Source organism: Xenopus tropicalis, chromosome 7 (assembly GCF_000004195.4).
Source record: "Xenopus tropicalis strain Nigerian chromosome 7, UCB_Xtro_10.0, whole genome shotgun sequence".
Classification (NCBI taxonomy): domain Eukaryota; kingdom Metazoa; phylum Chordata; class Amphibia; order Anura; family Pipidae; genus Xenopus; species Xenopus tropicalis.
The window spans coordinates 32,488,870-32,509,955 of record NC_030683.2 but is presented as its reverse complement, the minus strand read 5'-3'; the positions used below and the strand labels follow the sequence as shown (position 1 = coordinate 32,509,955).

Below are 21,086 nucleotides of genomic sequence, written 5' to 3'. Positions count from 1 at the left end.
TGACACATACAACTTCTGTTAACTACCAGCATCCATAATTTGTTAGTATATTGTAAAGCAGAGGAGTAAGCACTTTGAAATCAGCTTCTGTGGGCCCAGGTGTATTCGTGTAGTACAGACAGGGTGAGGCCTCGTATCCCCCCAAGGTGTCCCCAACATGCCTCCTAAGCCCCCACAGGGCCGCGGACCCATAAACCCCCGCAGGGTGCCCCACCCGACGTCCTCCCCTGAGCGCAAAACTTACTTTCAATGCGTCAGGGGAGGGACAACGGCAGCCAGGGGAGCAGCGACAGAAATTGGGTCTGGGCCCATCGGGTTTTTTCTCAGTGCCGCGGCGACCCAATCTGACCTTGAGTACAGATGGGTTTCCAGAATTTGGACCTTATGTCTACGAAACAATTATTTAAACATTAAACTAACCCAGTAGGATTGTTTTGCCTTCAATGAGGGTCAATTATATCTTAGTTGGGATCAAGTACAGTTTTATTATTACAGAGAAAAAGGAAATCATTTTTAACAATTAGACTTTTTGCTTATAATGGAGTCTATGGGAGTTGGCCTTCCCATAATTCGTAACTCTGGATTACAGGTTTCTGGGTAATGGATCCCTTACCTATATTAGTATGCGTTTTGCCACTGAGGGCATTTGTTTGGGTAATTACTCTGACTGCGCAATTGTCAGGAAAGTATTTAACCCACAGAAACTCTTCATGCCATATCATCTTTTGCGCTGGAATGCGGAAAGGGAATCTAGTGATGGGTGACATGCATCCCAGGAATTTGCTTGTACCTAGGAGAACAATCTCAGAGATAAGTCAGCAGCAATACCATGGTTCCTCCTGCATTGGATTGACGCGTATCACTTGTTTATGGGCTTTTTTGCTATTGTGTTTCTTGTGATGTTGTCAGCTTTTCTCCAGCCAAGGCAAGTCTTCTTAGGTCTGTGAATCAGCTGGTTCCCACTACATTGTTTCAATAGTCACAAACAGAGGTGCAGAGATTAGAAAGGGACAGAGAATAAACAGCTTAATACAATTTACAAATAACTGTAAAATCATAGAGAATTTTTTTAAATGAATCGCTATAATGATTTGCTGGGTTGACGGCCCTCACAGTGCAAAGCCAATACTGAGCGAATTGCTCCACGGCCCACTGACTTTCAAGAATGGAGAAGTTGCGTGAAGTTATTTAGTGTATTGATTTCACTTCAGTGTCATTGATCAGCAAAAACTGCTCTCCCAAATGCACAGCAATTGAACGTGAGCCTAATTGCATTAACTCCAATCTGAAAGAAATATTAGGACTGTGCTACTGATATCTCTCTGTTTGCAGTATTTATTCATATCTGTATTGAGCTAAAATCAAATATCACTGAAAGCCTCTAACTAAAGCTGGCCATACACGTGGCGATCTGACGATGTTTCGTGCGACCGTGGGTCGCAAGAAAAATCATCAGATCCGCCACACACAGTCAGGGCTGAAACAGCAGATAAGGAGGTAGAAACAATAGGATTTCTACCTCCTTCTGCCAATTCAGCCCTGACGGCAGATTTTGGTCAGGCGCCTTCTATGGCGCTCGATCAAAATTTTCTAACCTGGCCGATCGGCGAGTCGTCCGATATACTAGATAAGACAGCCTTGATCTTCCCCTTTGTAGAGAGATGGGCAGCAGGTATGAGACTTCTGTGAGGGCAACTATGGCTTGAAGTGCTACTGTGTATGGCCAGCCCCTATGCCACTAATTTGCATAGCATAGTTACAGAGTTCAGTTGGGTTGAAAAAAGACCAAAGTCCATCAGGTTCAACCCCTCCTACTGTACCCCAGTGCACTTTTACCAACCTATCTATATACTCACATACATAAATCATTTATACCAACATCAATACTATCTGTAGATATTAGTATCACAATAGCCTTGGATACTATGCTTGTTCAGTAACTCATCCAGGCCCCTCTTAAAGGCATTAACAGAATCTGCCATTACCACATCTCTAGGAAGGACATTCCCCAACCTCACTGCCCTCACTTTGAAAAACCCCCTACGCTGCTTCAAATGGAAGCTCCTTTCCTCTAATCTAAAGGGGGGGTCATGCTTTCTGACACTTGCACATTGCAAGCTGCTGACTTGCGCTGGAATCAACCAGTTGGAGCATCTGAAATCTGTCAGTGACTCCCAGCATGAGTGTGTCGCTTTTAGCCAGCAATAGTGTTTGGTTGAGGAGCTCACAAATTAATACTGTAGATTTTTTCTAATAATGATAGCTCCACTTTACTGAGTGCCTCCCGTGGCTAAATTATAATCTCAATGGGTTAAAGGGCATGTAAACCCAAATATTACACTTTGCCATAATTGTAAGATATTTTCCAATATTCATCATTATAAATTTTCCGGGATTTGGGGTGCCAAATAAGGGCTGTGATTGGCTATTTGGTAGCCCCTTCATGGACTGGCAGCCTCTGTTTGTCAGTACACCTGTATTTTATGCAACCAAGCCAGTTATTTAAAAATAAGCCCCTGCTCTGAGGCCACTGGGAGCAACATCCAAGGGGTATGTGAGCAACATGTCGCTGCTGAGCCACTGGTTGGGGATCACTAATCTATTTTGTGCTAAAGAAGAACAAATTGGAACATACTGTATGCAAAAATACTGGTAAGGTAGCTAAGTATGAGGGTATAGAGCTAAGCACATTTATACAAAAGGATGGGGTCTGCCATGCTGCCTGCTCAGAAACAGATGGTTGTTGTATATAAAGGAACCCTAAAGCAGCATGGCTGCTAGATGTGAATATAAAGAACCCTTAGAACTTTTTCTGCTTTTAGGGAATTGATTCATATAAATTGTTAGTCTAGCAATACTTAGCTGTTTATACTGAGTTTCTTTTTGGTTTGAGTCTAATCAGAGCGCTGTCTGCATAGTTTGCATGTGCATGGGGCTCATTTATGGCTGAAATTATGGACAGCATGTTTCAAAATAATGTAGTCATTTTCCTATATATCCAGTTTAATTGCGCATTTTCACCCAATGAAATTGTGTCCAGTTTATGAAAACCCAAGCAATTGTAGTTATTCATATTTATGAGTTGGAGTTGCCTCCCTTGGTTTACTGGGATGTGAACCAAGGAAGGCACACATCTTCTTTTTTGATTATAACGCCCCTTTACCAAATGAAATAATTTTCATAACATTTTTCTTTTTCTTTTTGCAGGGAGCTGTATGGGAACAACATTACACGGATCAATAAGAACGACTTCTCTGGACTTAAGCAACTGAGAGTTTTGTAAGAAAATTTATCTCACTCCTGATTGGGGGTCTAAACTCTAATACTGTATGTAAACATGAATATACACTGTCTAAACAAGTCTAAAATAAGTTTTCTAAAATGGAAGATTGTCTATTGCCAGACAACAAACAACAGTTGTAGAGAGGCTTGAGGCTTGCCCTCCAAGAAGCATTGGGGGACCTATCCTGAAGGCCAGCTTGGGGAATATTTGAATGTATATATAGTATATAGTATAGTATAGGAGAGTGATTGTAACAGCCATGTGTCCAAAAAGGATTAATGCAAAGGGACATGGGGCATGATGGTTGGCCTGCTTTGATCCCATGAAAAAGAATACCGTCATATTGTTCAGTGGTGCCAGGAATCCCCCAGTCTATTAAAGTTGGCCACATGCACGGTATAGAAATTGGGGAAACATTCTGTATTTCGTATGTGTTCACCAAGGGCAAAGCCCAGAGAATGGGTCCTGGGTAGGGTGTAAGCAACTAGTAACTCTTATTTTTAATTCAAAATAAGGTCGTACCTATGCATACATGGAGACGACCCCCTTTAATAATAATCCATACTAAATGCATGACTATTATATTTAGTCATATGAGTCACCAATTATCGTGTCCCCTAGCAAGTGCCTTTTTTCCAGAGAAAACAACCCCAACCAGTCTAACCTCATAGTTTAAACCTTCCATCCCCTTTACCAGTTTAGTTGCAGTCTCTGCACTCTCTCCAGCTCATTAATATCCTTCTTAAGGACTGGAGCCCAAAACTGCACTGCATACTCAAGGTGAGGCCTTACCAGGGACCTATAAAGAGGCAAAATTATGTTTTCATCCCTTGAGTCAATGCCCTTTTTTATACAAGACAGCACTTTATTTGCTTTAGTAGCCACAGAATGACATTGCCTGGAATTAGACAACTTGTTATCTACAAAACCCCCCAGATCCTTCTCAATTAAGGATCCCCCCCAATACACTACCATTTAGTGTATAACTCTCGTTTATATTATTTCTATCAAATTGCATAACTTTGCTCTTTTCAACATTGAACCTTATTTTCAATTTTGCCAAATCGCTCTGCAAAGTGGCAGCATCCTGCATACAATTAAACCATTTATTTTCCATGCATATTCTTTGTACTTTATTCCCTGTTTAGTTCCAGTCCACACAAGTGTGCTAGCTTTCTTCCTTCATAAGCATGGGAGATACACATTGTTCCATATGATGTCAGCCTTGGAAAGCCTGGAAATGCTGCAGGGATTGGCTGGGGTTCACAATCTCTAAGGTCTAGAACAGTGTTTAGTTAATTAAACTAATTGAAATTTTCCACATTTTGAATACATGAGCAGGGAGTTGGCAATGTATTGCATCACTGTGAAAAGAATTTAAATGAGACCTTCAGGCATTATTTATTATTTATTATGGCAATTTTTTCTATACTTGACCAAGAGTAAAGTTGACAATGTGACAATAAAGAAAATTCCTTGATATTCCCACTTAACTTATTAACTACATTTTTGTAACATGTTGACCTTTTCTCTGACCAGTTGGTAGCATTTACTGGCTACCTACTCTAACGCAAGCCAAGCAGGAAAGTCACATGTGGCCACATAATCCAGAGATCAGAAACATGAGGAATGGGACATGGAGGTTGTTTTGGTGTTTGTTACCTTACTAAATACATATAGCTAGCAATGCTGTATTATATACGTATATTGAATTTACGATACCAGCAGGAACTCCTCATATTCTGATACCAGTGTCAGTGACCCTGCACAGGCTCAGTGTGAGCTGAGCTACTGTTGAGAAGCTAAGCTGAGGTATTGTCAGAAATCATCAAGAAGAAAATTGGGTTTGTGCTCCAAAGGACCTGATTATGAAATTCTTCATTTCTAAGGGTAAAGACACATGGAGTAGTGATGAGCAAATCTGTCCTGTTTCGCGTCGCCATAAAATTTGAGAAACAGCAAAAAATTTGCGAAAACGGCGAAAAATTTGCGAAGCGCATTTGTCACGCATTTTTTTTTTTTTGTCGCCCATGTCTTTTTTTGTCGTGACCGTGCCCAATTTGACGTGCAACAAAAAATTTACGTGCAACAAATTTTCCCGCTCCGAAATTTTACGGAAGTATCGCAAAACAATTCGACAATGTCGAAATGCGGAAATTCACTGCAAATCCATGCCTGGCAAAAAATTGGCTCATCACTAACATGGAGCTATTAGTAACAGCTACTTCTTCACAGCTATTAAACGCCAGAAAATACCCTGCCATAGACAATACTAAGAACTGCCTATGCTAAAACGCACATAGACACAGTTATCAGTAAATGATCAGTATTGTCTATTTTAGTAGCTACGACAAGTAGCTGCTACTATTAGCTCCGTGTGTCTTCACCCTAAAGGACTTTGGAGCTAATAAAAAAGCCCAAATATTATGTACAGCATTTCTAGCCAACTTCTTTGTTAAGTTTCTTTGAAGTACCTAACATCTACAACAGAACATGAAGTGACTGGAACAAGTTATATTTAAGAGGCAGTATAAACCACATTCACACTAAGCTATTGTTCTGTCTACTGTTTGGAATTTTGAAAAAAATTAGAACTTATTTAATTTGCTATTAAAAAGAAATATAAATAGGCTAATGTATAATATACATTTTCCTCTCAATATTAACTACAGTACAGGTATGGGACCTGTTATGCAGAATGCTCATAAGCTGTGGTTTCCCGATAAGGGATCTTTCTGTAATTAGGATCTCCTAATAAGTCTTCTAAAAAAATCATTTAAACATTAATTAAACCCAATAGGATTATTTTGCCTCCAATAAGGATTAATTATATCTTAGTTGCGATACGGCACTGTTTTATTATTACAGGGAGAAAGAAAATTATTTTTAAAAATTTGAATTTATTATTTGATTGATTATAATGAAAGTCGATGGAAGATGGCCTTTCCATAATTTGGAGCTTTCTGGATAACAGGTTTCTAGGTAACAGATCCTATACCTGTAGTGGGTATCTCAGCTAAATCCAAAAATGAGTTCAGATGCAGCTTCTCTTTTTCATTCTGTTATTGATTTTAGGACAATTTTATGGCAAGTGAAATAGATTTGTACCGAGAAATAAAATATTTAAAAAGAACATTCTGTGTTTTATTTTCCAGGCAACTAATGGAAAATCAGATTAGCAATGTTGAACGTGGAGCTTTTGACGACATGAAGGAACTCGAGAGACTGTAAGTGTTGATATTGGGGAAAATATCTCTAAATCTGACACATAGTTATGCTCTGTAAATGGTCTGTAGATAGGAAGGACTGTGTCTACATTGTACGAAATGGGAAAAGGTATAATAAATATGCTGTCCTATACATACATGATACTAAGTAACATTCATTCATGTATTATGGGTAACTAACAAAATAAACCAAATGTGGGATAAAAAGTAAATTGAAAGCAGGTGCTTCCATACGGCGCTTCTGGATTTATAAATGTGTCGTTTCCATGCCATCATGCTTTGGGTCACTCATTAAAAGGCTGACTTTAACTCTGCAAGAGATGGGGATGATGACTCTGCAGGAGGGGGGAGTTTTATGTCACCTTTGTAAGGGATACAGTGCTCAGCATGCTAATGTTTCAGAGTGAACAATGGCTTAGATGTCAGAGTGATAGAATTATGAGGGAAAGGCATCATGACCTAGGGGCAGCTGTAAATGGATCCGCATCTTCCTCAATCATGATGTCCGTGCAGTGGCTAGACCTTTCACTCATGTGCAGTGAGTAATTACGGGGAATGCTTGGAAACATTCTCTCTGCATCATCTTTATCCTAATGTGATGATATTAATTATGTTATAGTTTCACTCTTTAGAGGGTTATGCATTAACACCCCCCCATACACCGGTGGCATTCAGGGCTGCTGAATTGCATTTGTTTTCCTTGGAAAGATTTTGGCTTATTGCTTGAAAATCTGGGCTACCGTAACTGCATTTTAATGTTTCATTTTTATTTGTCTAATGGAAATAATTTACTTCTGCTTCCATAGCCTTGCCCAACCTGCCATTAGTCCAGTCTTGAAGGTTACAATTTTCTTTACCTCCTATTGCCCTATTATTGTGTTATAATTTTTTTACATGTAGCCAGAAATAGGGAAGGCTAAGAAGCCCAGGGCAAGCCTACTGTGGGTCCTGTAGATATTGGTGTTTGATTTGTGCTATAAACACATATATTATTTATTATCAGAGAACAAAGATTTAGAACAGGACACAGGCACAGACCAACTGCATTTGTAGGATGATTTTAGACATCAAGACCAAAGGCCATTCTATTTGCTTGGGTCTTAGAATGTTTATACAGAACATGGAATGTATCTGCTGTCTCCGGGCACAGGTATTCCTAGTGACTACATGGTTATAGGCCATTCTATTTGCTTGGGTCTTAGAATGTTTATACAGAACATGGAATGTATCTGCTGTCTCCGGGCACAGGTATTCCTAGTGACTACATGGTTATAGGCCATTCTATTTGCTTGGGTCTTAGAATGTTTTTACAGAACATGGAATGTATCTGATGTCTCCGGGCACAGGTATTCCTAGTGACTACATGGTTATAGGCCATTCTATTTGCTTGGGTCTTAGAATGTTTATACAGAACATGGAATGTATCTGTTGTCTCCGGGCACAGGTATTCCTAGTGACTACATGGTTATAGGCCATTCTATTTGCTTGGGTCTTAGAATGTTTATACAGAACATGGAATGTATCTGATGTCTCCGGGCACAGGTATTCCTAGTGACTACATGGTTATAGGCCATTCTATTTGCTTGGGTCTTAGAATGTTTTTACAGAACATGGAATGTATCTGATGTCTCCGGGCACAGGTATTCCTAGTGACTACATGGTTATAGGCCATTCTATTTGCTTGGGTCTTAGAATGTTTTTACAGAACATGGAATGTATCTGTTGTCTCCGGGCACAGGTATTCCTAGTGACTACATGGTTATAGGCCATTCTATTTGCTTGGATCTTAGAATGTTTTTACAGAACATGGAATGTATCTGCTGTCTCCGGGCACAGGTATTCCTAGTGACTACATGGTTATAGGCCATTCTATTTGCTTGGGTCTTAGAATGTTTTTACAGAACATGGATGGAATGTATCTGCTGTCTCCGGGCACAGGTATTCCTAGTGACTATATGGTTATAGGCCATTCTATTTGCTTGGGTCTTAGAATGTTTCTACAGAACATGAAATGTATCTGCTGTCTCCTAGTACAGGTATTCCTAGTGCAAGGCTAAGAAAGTCACACATAGTCTCAGAAACACCAACTACACAAATCCCATGTAAGACACTGTACTGACGTGGATGATCTATTTTACCAGAGAGATACCTTTTTGAGCTGTTGCGCTGAGACAGTGAGACATTTAAGCCTTTCCTAAAGATGGACAGAGAGGCACAGTTATTATGCTAAAACAAGGATGATGATTGGATGCCATGGGATCAGCCCCATGTAGGAATAAATGGTTAAATGGTAACATTTTGTAGTTGAATTTGTTACCCTATATGAGCTTTGTATTGTAATACTCTGTATGAATGTATACCTCAAAAAAAACTGTCAGGTTAATATCCAGAGTGAATTTGAATGGTTCAAGTCAGACCCAGGAGGAACTTCAGGGCCAGGCTCGATTTGAGTAAGTATTTATTCACTGTGGGCGAGAATCATATATCCCTAGTGGAGGATCATATCATATGGGAAGAAGAGTACGGAAGATTTGAATCTGCAATACAACTGCATCATCAATTACATCCAATGAGGAATGATTCAACATCCTAAGGGGCCTTAACATCTACAACTGGTCACTAATAGTATACACATTTTAAAACTGGCCTGCGTTTTGCAATTAAACATCCTCCTGCATGTTCCTGTTTCAGGCGCCTGAACCGTAACCAGCTGCACACATTGCCGGAACTTCTCTTCCAGAATAACCAGGCCCTGTCCAGACTGTGAGTACCACATCATTTCACTCTCTGACTATTTCAATACATTTCTTGTCCATTGTGTTTGTACTGGTAGCTTCATCTGTATTTCTGGATCGTTGTTTTAGCCGATGTAATTAGAAGATCCCTGGCCAAACAGCACTGCTGATGTGCACAACATTGTAATATATGTATATTTTTAACAAAGACTTTACTTGTATGAGTTATGTGGAATGCATATGGCAATGCTGCTGGACACTTTATAAGTTACTCATGAAGAATATTTATACCTGAGTTTTCCTGACAACTGAAACTTCTGTATTTATCCACTTCAGTGAAATGTGAGTTGAGATTGTACTTTTCATATGACATTTTCCAGAACGTAAAAAATTATTCCATTCCCTTTAATGGGGACATATAGTTGAATTAAAAATCCCACAAACCTTGTGGCTGTAATGAATAATGTATGGTGCTGGTTTTACTCTGGGCTAAAAATGGCTCCTTTATTGGAGCTCCCTATAGATCTGCTATGGTCCCTATCCTTGTTTCATCACTATTGCTGATTGGTTCCTATCCTACAGTGCAGTGTACTGAGTGCTGCTCCCTGCACAACATTGGAAAGGAGGCAGCAGGAAGTGGAACAGATGGGTGGGACTAGTAGGGTTCTTGGAGAAATTTTCAATACATCAGCCACTAACACAACATTTTTAAATACATTCCTTACGTATTAAAACATAAAATGCACTGGCACATTCTTGTTTTTTACACAGTATGTCTCCTTTAATAAAGAAAATGTACACTGCAACAGGAATTCGTACTCATTCACACTCTAATCACAATAATATCATATTAAATATGCTCTTGTTGCTGTTGAGGGGAGAGGATGGAAGAGAGGTGAGAGACTGAACAGTGAAGGAAATTCACTTCTATATCGCTTTTAGCTCTTATGGAAGAGATTTGACATGATTTATCACAGTTTTGGTTCCTACAAAAGTAAAAAAACTAAAACACAATTGTGAATGATTTGTAACAGATGCAGCCAGCAAGTTTTCACATTTTGTCTCACTGTGTCCAGGCACTATTTTTTGAATGCTAAATCCTGCCTCTAGAGAGTGCAAATGCTTGCAGCAAACAAAATAGAAAATGCCAAGTGCCACCTGTTGATGAATTTTTGGTATTTTCCCCCCTGCGTTTACTGGAAGAGACCTAACCCAACAATATAATCTAAAGTACTTCCATTAAGTGCTGTGAACTCATCATACCAGCTAAAATGTTATACAGGTATGGGACCTGTTATCCAGAATGTTTGGGACCTGGGGTTTTCCTGATAAGAGATCTTTCCATAATTTATATCATCATACCTGATAAAGGTCATTTAAATATTAAATAAACCCAAAAGGATTATTTTGCCTTTAATATGGATTAATTAGATCTTATTTGGGATCAAGTACAGGTACTGTTTTATTATTACAGAGAAAAAGGAAATCATTTTCAAAAATTAGAAATTTTTGCTTGTAATGGAGTCTATGACAGATAACCTTTCATTCAGAACTTTCTGGATAACGGGTTTCTGGATAATGGATCCCATACCTGTAGTATCCTTTTTGGTATTGCCTTACATAATCATTTCTTCTTCTATGGGCTGCGTCTTTATGACAGATCTAAATGAGCCAATTTTGCCTACTTCCACTACACACCTTCTTACTGCTGGTTGCCAATCAGGGTTGGACTGGGCCAGCGAGGCACCATGAAAAACCTGGTGGGCCCCTGCCCTTCTGGGCCTCAACCCAGACCGGATCACCACCGGCACCCCCCCACTGATCTATCTCCCCCAATCATGCTGAAGATAAGTATAATGTATGCATGCTCAGGGGGGGAAGGAATTGGGCATTGGGCCCGGGGGTAGGGCCTGCACACCCCAGTCTGACCATGTTGGCAATGTGGTTTCTCCACCAGCCATTGCTATGCAATTATTTGCGATTGACTACTATATAATGATGTATCCTTCTTTCTATTGATTGCCTCTTGCCATGCTGTGTATCTATGGAAGTTTTGAGTATATGAAGTAATTTTGCCAAACACATTTTACAGGAATATGTACAGTGTTTCATAAATACATTTGTCTTCTTGCAAAGTATTTATATTTGGGAGTCTCAGGGCTTTCAGTTGAACTAATTCTAACATTTACAGGTTATTCTAGCCTTTATAGAAAGGAGAAAAGGTATAGTAGATACATATCTTATTCAGATGGGAAAAGTTTTAATTGCATTAGTATTCTGCCACTCTGCAATGGAATAATCTTAATTGGTTCAGGTGCATAAATTGCCTTGACTTGTCAGAACGTCACTGTATATGCTCCATCTCTCGGCAGTGTTAGGGGTTCACACAATTTCAAAATAAATATGCAGCCTCTGAAAGGTGCTGAATATCAAGCAGAGATTCAGTTATGACTGCCAAGCGTGGTGTTAGCAGTACAGTGGAATAGTGATGATTCTCTATCAACATCTGGAATGATCTTCTGCCAACGTGTTTGAGCAAGAAGTCTAATGGAAGCTGTGTGAGCAGTGGGCAGAGATTGTAATCTCAACCAAAGGGGTAAAGGTCCCCATACACGTCGCTTGGCGACATCTTCTCCCGATATCCCACACCTACGGGTGGGCGATATCGGGAGAATCCAGGGTAATTCGATCGAATTATAATGACAGGCATAGGCAAAGTCGGTCCGGGGACTGCATCGACGAGCCGATTCGGTCCCTGATCCCACTAGATTTTCTCACCTGCCCAATCGAGATCTGCCCGATTTCAGGCCAGATATCGGTCGGCCAGGCCCCTCATTTCTGCCCATACACGGGCCGATTATCTGCCGAATCAGTTCAAGGGACCGATATTGGCAGCTACTATCGGCCCGTGTATGGGGACCTTAACTGTCAGTCACTGACTTGTATTTTTGGCTGTTTCCTAGGAGCTCCTTGTGTTCTCCAGGTGCACCAAAATCTTGGGACCTAAAATATTATATTATTATTATCAGCTTATTAAACTCTTGTCAAACTCTTTTTTGAATCCTGCCAGTGCAGATAGGGGCTAGCAAATAGCCAATCACAGCCCTTATCTGGCATCCCCAAGATACTTTTCATGCTTGTGTTGCTCCCCAACTTTTTATATTTGAAAGTGGTTCATGGGTAAACAAAAAAAAAGTTGGGGCTCCCCGCTGTAGGACAACCAAACAGTTCTGTTTCTACCCAGTTTTGATTTTCTCTTCGTGGTGTGTGTTAAATAACAGGTAAATCCAAGTGGTCAGGGCCAGACCCTGGTAAAATTATGTTGTCATACAAAATCTGTGGCCCTCGTCAGGGATACCAAGTAATTAACAACCCTTGATAGGCTGCAACTTTGGCTCCTCCAATTGTTGTACAGCACTTTTTCTGAGAATCACAATACATGTTTCACTTTTTAGTTGCCACTGATGGACCATGGCAGTGAAACACAGACACTGAGGTCACAAGTCAAGTGTTCAAGCATAGGGTTGTCCTTAATGTGCCGACCTTATAGCCTGGTTGCTACCTGTGTATGCTACTTTAAGTAGTCTAGAACTGTAGACGGTTTATTGATGTACAACATTATAGCCTGGTTGCTACCTGTGTATGCTACTTTAAGTAGTCTAGAACTGTAGACGGTTTATTGATGTACAACATTATAGCCTGGTTGCTACCTGTGTATGCTACTTTAAGTAGTCTAGAACTGTAGACGGTTTATTGATGTACAACATACCAGAATCAGTCAGTGTTATTCTTCATTCAGCGTTGTATCCTTGAGTTTACAAGCTTTGGTTGCAGTTTTGTTAGCAATTTATAAAGGAAGGATGCTACGGAATGAGTATTATGCAGAGCCGTGTGTGGAAGTTTTCTGCTTCAGTAGAATATGAACGTATTTCACTGGGTTCTTTACAAGCTGTGACACTGGTTATAAACATGACATAAAAATTATACACAGATGTTCCAGTTCATGAATTTTAGAGGTTGCTCAGGTTGCTACTTTTTGCATTATCCAGTAAAAAACATATTGTAACCTGCACAGATTTCATATTATTTTATAAAAAAAAAATCTTTCCATTTTCAGCTTTCTCTGGGACCTATAAGTAGAATTTTATGTTGCTGCAGTGTTCTAGAAAGCCGTTTCATTTTTATGTTAGTAATAAGTTGAATATTACCAGCGTATACACTTCATCGCCAAAGATTTTCTTTCATACATGAATAAATACTATTTTAATAGAGCTTCAATTGTTCCTTCCTTGAATGGTAATGAAATTAAAATATAAGGGGGGAAATATAATAAAAGACACATGGTTTGCATAGTAACCCATAGCAACTAATAAGATGTTTTATTTTTAAGCAGTTAACCAGAAAAAACTACCCCCTGTTTACACCGCCCCTATATGCCTTTTCTTTAAAACTACCCTACCTGCTACCCTACCTCTTTTAAAGCTAAATGAAGAACTCTCTTCCTACTGCCTTTCTATAAAGGAGGAGGGGGGCACTTAATATGCCCCTGGGCAGAAGGATGTAAGAGGGATGCAAGAGCATGCCTAGGGGACTGGCTTCATTCTGCACTTTGCAGGGGTAGGCTGGCCTTCTCTTTACCACTAGCTCTATGGAAGTATAGGGTCCCATTGCAGGACCAGCACTCTCTGACTTGGGCGTCTAAACAATGCGCAACTTAAGGGACCGGTAGGGAGTGAGAAGAGAGATACCTATGTGCCTCCCCCACCCTCCCTTCATAAATACAGGACTATTAAACACAAGCAGGCATTGCACCATTTTTGCACTTGTAAACCACCATACGAAATAATTAATGATGGCTAATGGCTTTGCAAAGGCCCATTTATAACATTATAAAAGTTAATATAAAGGTGAGCTTCCCCTATAATTTATTCTTCCATATGTGTTTGTCAAATAGAGACCCAGAATCCCTACATGGAAGTTGTAATTTCATTATACTGATAAATGAGAGAAAGACACAATGGCAGTGGGTGATACGCCAGGGGATTTATTCTGAATATTTTCATCTGTTCATGTAGTTGGGCGCTACCATATTGTTGCTTTTATGAATTAAAATATATCAAACAAATCCCTCCTCCAATACTCAGAATCTTTTGGAAAATTACACGTTGATTACTTGAATTAAATTACAGGCTTGGGCAAACCATTTTTTTAATGTGGTGTAAATATAAAGCACTGAATGCTTCATTTGTAAATTAGCATTTTGGCCCAATAATAATGCTCCCTTAGGCCAACAAGCCCAGTTAGGGCTATATATTTGTGCAAACTGGAATCCTCCCTTAGGATAAAATGCACAAAGCTTCAGCTCTGTATAAACGCTCTCGCAGCCTAATCATGTAATATAACCAAAACAGTCTCTTTTCCCAGTGTACGTAATCCTCCTTTCTGCATATAAAATGCATTTGGCTGTTTGTAATAAACGAACCTCATCTATAAAAACCCCAAGCAACGTCGGAAAACACTTTCATCTCTAAACAGGAATGATGATTTAATACCTTGTGGTGTTTATTGTAAGCACATGGAACCGTCTCCATTCATTCCCATTTAACTCAGCAGTAAGTTCAATTCCCCGGGGAATGGCAGAGAGTAGAGCCCAGTAGGCAACGCAGCCGAGCGCAGACAGGAACTGGAAACGCATTTGTAACAAAGAAAGAGCCTGCAGTTGTGTAAATGGAAAAAAAAAAACTTTCTTTTTTGCTTTTGTGTTAAAATATCAAGTAGTAAACATTTCACAAAAGCAATATTTATGGTAATGATTGTGGATGAATTGACAGATTTCTATTAAAATGCAGGGCATTCTGTTTTGCTTTAGAATAAAAGCTGATAAGCAGGGCTAGCGTGTCTCATTGGCAACAAAAAGCAATACATATTTTTTTAAAACATGATAAAGGGCAGTGTCGGACTGGAACCCCAGGGGCCCACCAGGAAACCATAGACTATGGGCCCACTCTCCAAAATATTTTTACTTCTTTCCTCACTCAACATCTTTATTCTCCTATTATTTTTAATCACATGCTAGCATCTAGCCTTCCATCTATTTTTCCTCTTTGTTCCCATTCAGAAATAGGGAATGACCATAAAGCAGGCCAAATGGTAAGGAGCAGGAGGGCCCACTGACACCTGGGCCCAGCGGGACTTTTCCTGGTATCCTGGTGGGCCAGTCCGACACTGATAAAGGATATCCTTTTATTAGTTACGCTCTAATGTCTAATGGTAAATCGGGTGCAAGTTGCATTGATGTTTTGCTTGCATCAGTGGGTGCCTGAATTGCATGCTAATGTGGGCGGAGTCACAACTACATGCAACGTACCTGTACGACGCATTAGGGGTATGTTTGCATGTGTAGGTACAACACACAAGGGGGCAAATATAACCACACACTAAGGGGGAGATTTACGAATCCACGAACGGTCCGAAGGCGTAATAAATGGTAATGATCGGTATTTTTGCAACTTTTTCATCGCCGTCGTGACTTTTTCATATGTTCCACGACTTTTTCGTCGTCGCCGCGAAAAAAAACGGATTGGTTTTCCCGCCGTTTACAATCGCTCAATACGAAAAAATCACAACGGTGACGAAAAAGTCGCGACAAATACAAAAAATCGCGACGGTGACTGAAAAAGTCACACAATTTTCATTTCCAGTACGATTTTTCCCTTTTGGGATTTGGATTCGTGGATTAGTAAATCTCCCCCTTAGTGGGGCATTTAATAAAGTTTAAATTTTTTTTTTCAAGATTTGTGTTTTTTTGCGCTAAGAAGGTTTTTCTTGAATATACACATATAATGAACTATTTAAAGGGGACATTCACCGTTACCTAAAAACTGCAAATAATGGCTTTTTACATTTCTTTTTACTTTCTTTTAATTTTTTACCATTCTTCTAAAATGAATTTGTTTTAATTTACTCCCTCTTCTCTAAATTCTGTGCCAGACTGCAGTAAAGCTTGGGGAGGATGCACAATAGGGGCTCAAGCTGCTGCAGCTTCTAAGAAATGCGTCAACTGATGCATCAAACTGTAACAGTTTAAGGGAAACCAGTAACCTGTCTCTTACTGAGCTGCTACTGGGAAACATGGTAGAAAAAATTAACAACAATACTCCACTAATAATGACTTTCTAGCTGAAAAGGGCAAACTAGGAAGGTGAACTGCTCCTTTACAGATCATTACACTACTCAAACTATGAAATGATTGGCCTGTAATTGCAAGCTCAGATTCAGATTGTAGCATGAAGGTAAAATGTTCCACCTCATTTCCATGTCTAGAAGAAAAATTTGTAATGGGCAACTTAATGGCTCAGTGGTTGGCATTTCTGCCTTGCAGTGCTAGGGTTTTCGGTTTGATTCCAACGATGTTCGTCGTGGGCTTCTCCAGTTTCTCTGGTTTCCTCCCACACTCTGAAAACATACAGGCACATTAATTGGCTCCTGATAAAATTAACCATAATGTGATAATGTGACCTTAGATTGTAAGCTCCACTGGGGCAGCAAATGATGTATAATTTTTTTGCTGTGCAATATGGAGGCATTATATGAAATGGGATGATAATATGTAATGGTATATGTTTGTTCTGAAAGCCTGGGTACTAGCAGGCAGCATAGGGTCTGATGCATACATTCAGCTCATAGTATACATACTTTTTAGTCTTTAGAGCTGTAAGATATATACCCACACTCCTGCTTTTCCTTGGGCTGCACAAACCCAGAGGTGGTCACATCCTAAACCCTCATCCCAGCCATCCTGTTAGGTGCTAGGGCTTTCACACTGCATTGTACAGGTATGGGACCTGTTATCCAGAATGATCGGGACTTGTGGTTTTCCAGATAAGGGGTCTTTCTGTATTTGGATCTCCATGCCTTGAGATCAGGTACAAGGTACTGTTTTATTTTTACAGACAAAAAGGAAATAATGTTAAAAGATTTTAATCAATTAATTAAAATAGTCTATGGGAGATGGCATTCCTGTAATTCAGAGCTCTCTGGATAATGGGTTTCCGGATAACAGAAATCATACCTATACGTCACCCAAATAGTATCTATTTCATGTATAAAACTTTTTTGCTGACATTTTTTTCCTCCCTAAAAAAACAGCTTTGGTCACGGGGCATATAAGGAATGTGAATGATAAGTGTTTATTACATACTGTAAAATCCCCACGGAGACGGCCGCACCTTTTTCCCGAGGCACACTCTTTTACATACACTGCATAAGTCAACATCGCACAGCTGTACATTGCGGCTTTATGGGTTTCCTTGAGGAATGTAATGACAGAGAGAGACCCCATCCAATAGTTACCATGGCAAAGCGGAGTTGCAATTCTTTTGTTGTGCGTATTGTTTCCATTACAATGTTTGTCTTGTTTTCAACTGACTGAGTTGAGCTCTTGCTGTGTTTTGTACAAACCTCCGTCACAAAAAACATCTGTGGCACCAGACAGCGAATCCCCAACTCCCTTCTCTCCTAGAGCTCGGAATGAAGGGGGCTCTCCTCTCCCTCCATTATACACTATGTGGCTTGTGCCCTGCTGGGTGTAATTAATGGTTTGTGGGTCTGTGCGCTTGAACTGAATAACATACACGACTCACAAATGCTAAAAAAGAAGAGGACTTAAAAAGAAAATGGTGTTAGTTCTTAGTGATTATAGTGGCCAGTTATGTTTCCCTATGTGTAACCATTGACAATAGAGGAAATGTAGCATTTTGTCTTTCCTCCCGCACTCCAAAAGCGTATGGGAAGGTTTATTGGCCCTAATGAAATTGACCCTTCTGTGTGTGACTATGATAGATTGTAAGCTCCACTGGGGCAGGGATTGAACAATAGATAGTCTCAATAAAACACTGGGTAAAATCAGTGTTGTATAAATAGAGGATAATAATCTTTTTTGTTTAATCTAGCAACCGTAACCACATAGGTTTATTCACAAAGTAGTATTATTGTCATCATTCTTATGTAGTGCTAAAAAGGTATGTAATCTGTTATCCGGAAACCTATTATCCAAAAAGCTCAGAATTACAGGAAAGCCATCTTCCATAGACTCCATTTTAAGCAAATAATTGAGATTTTTAAAAATGTTTCTTTTTTCTCTGTATTAAGAAAACAATAACTTGTCCTTGATCTCATCTAATATAGAATTAATCCTTATTGGAGAAAGAACCATTTAATTGGGTGTATTTAATGTTTAAATTATTTTTCCAATAGACTTCCGTAAATTACAAAAAAACTTCTTACATGGAAAACCCCAGGTCCCAAGCAGTCTGGATAACAGGTCCCATACCTGTATATGTATATTGTATATACATATTCTATAGTACTTTGTAGAGACCATTCACTGTTTATATCAATCCCTGCTCAAGTAGAGTTATACTCAAATTTCCCACAGCTTTAGGGTCAGTTATTAGAGGCCATTTGCCATTCGTGCATGGTCTTTAAAGTATGGGAGGAGACCCGTGCAATGAGCATGTTAGGGCTTATTTACAAACACCAGTGCAATTATGGACACAATTCTCGATGATTTTTACCCAGAACACAGCATTTTCCCCTCAAGTCTAGCATCATTACTGCTAAGCGCTAAGATTTGCCCACCGCAATGGTTTTCACATGATTCCCTGGGATTACCAACAGCTTAAAGGTACCAGTAGAAGCAGGGTACCCCTGCTATTCAGAAAGAAAGCAGCCCAGAAACACACATGCTCACCACAACTAGTGAAAGTGCAAGGAATGTCTTGGGATACAGGTGCCTAAATGAATGCTGTCAATGCGTCCAAAGTTGTGGCCATAAATGAGGCTTTTGGACTCTATGCAGATAGTGGTCAAATATGAGCCCATGTGTTGCAGGTCAGCATAGGTGTGAGCAAAACTTTGTGCAAGTTCTGATAAATGGATAGAATGGCAGTCGCAGAGAATCATCTCTGTGCTACATGAATGTACCCACCTAAGAGCCACTGCAATCGCTTCCTAGCTCTGTGTCTGTGCATGTTTTTGTCACCCACGAGGTGTTTGCGTCGGTATATCAATTGCTTGCCGTTTTTTAACTACAACCAATCAGGGTGATTAAGCAGGTGTTTAAATATTTTACCCCTGTATTTTGGTTTCATTTAAGCCGTATTAACCTTTAACAGTGTCAACCCAGCAATCTCCGTAACCTTCTTGCCAAATGTTAAGGCAAGGTAAATAAAGATCGTCTTTCTTATTAACATTTTACCCAGCAGTTGGCTTTCTGTTAAACCTTTATCAGGGAGCTTCTTAGCAGGGATCAGATACATTTCAGTTGCTTTCATCTTTCTCAACTTCCTTAGAGTGCACATAATTATATATAGCTATTAATTTCTGACCTTTAATGTCAGAATGCGATTAAATAAGTGATTGGCAGCGTGTATGCAGAATACCTTTAATTGGCAATTACACATTTCTCTTATCGGAATAAATTACATCAGGACAATTTTTGTGGAAGGCCGCTAACAAGTATAGAGAGTGGGGGAAGCCAGAAACCCATGTAAACGAATAGAACTTTCCATTGAATATATTTCCCCTGAAATTAATGTAATGCTTGCACATGTTATACCTGCTTAAATAGTGGGGTTTTGGCGATGATAGGGGATTTTTAAGGTTTATCTCTTGTATTTTAAGGTCATATAGGATCATATTCACCTCCCCATCCCTAGAACACTTAGGTTCTCATACTGTAGTGCCTGTCATTCTAGTGGGGAGCATAGGCCTTAATGAAAACCATTTAGGGTCAGATTAGGGGTTACCTGGTTAACTTTTATAAAAGTTAAATGGCCTGATCAAATACTGTACTACAAAGGTGTGATTGAATCTCAAAATACTTAAAGGAGAAGGAAAGGTAAAAACTAAGTAAGCTTTATCAGAAAGGTCTATGTAAATAAAGCCATAAGCACTTACAGTGATGCTGCACTGAGTCCTCTATCAAAATAAACACAGGATTTCTTGTCTTTTTTTTTGTTAACATGATGTTCCAGTGTCTGACTTCCTCTCTCAGAAACATCCTTAATTCCTGTGGCCAGAGTCTGCACAGTTCTCTTCTCTCTCCCCTCTCCTGCTCCCCCTCCCACGAGAATACTAAGAACTGTGTGATATGAACTCTAACGGTGAGACTGTAGGCAGGAAGCTACTTAAAATGGCAGCTGCTATCTTAAGCAAACAGAGAAAGCTTCTAAAGCTGTTTACTCAGGTATGGTAATGCTTTGTGCAGAATATATATATTATTCTAGGTGAGACTAATGTGGCAAATCTATTGGCAGCAAAATGCCAAAATTACTTTCCTTCTTCTTTAAATACTCTTTTTTAGCACCTGACAATATTTGATAAAATATATAGGTATTAATACATTTCATTGAGAACATAGCATCTTGCTCATATCACAAGATGCTATGTTTGCTCTAGAGATACCACAAGAGGGATATGCAAGTTCAAACAAGACATTAATCATTCAAAGACAAATAAATATTTAGTGCAATGAGCTCCCAAAAAGGGGAAATTAAACAGCCCCCTAGAGAAAACACAAAGAGCCTTCTATGAAATGCCTTACCTTAGTTCAACAACTACATTTGAAGGCCAGTAAAAGATATGAAGACCCTTCCTATTCAAGGATGTTTCTTCTGGGCGATACCTGTAATATTTATAGATGAAACTGGGCTTGAAGATTCATGTTAAAAACCCAATGCCTGTCCCCTTAAGAATGCCCCAATGGTTATTTGGGAACCATGGAATAATCATTAATTTATTGCATTGACATCAAGATTTCTATAAGTCAGCTTTGTTTTT

The 21,086-nt window shown here is 39.5% G+C and overlaps 1 protein-coding gene across 1 annotated transcript in view; it reads left to right on the top strand.

Annotated features, from left to right (window-relative positions):
- Window positions 1-21,086, top strand: part of slit1 (slit guidance ligand 1) — a 219,704-nt gene that overhangs the window by 43,763 nt on the left and 154,855 nt on the right. The window contains 3 exon segments of the mRNA NM_001097233.1: window positions 3,208-3,279; window positions 6,439-6,510; window positions 9,202-9,273. Coding sequence (NP_001090702.1) covers window positions 3,208-3,279; window positions 6,439-6,510; window positions 9,202-9,273 — 216 coding nt within the window.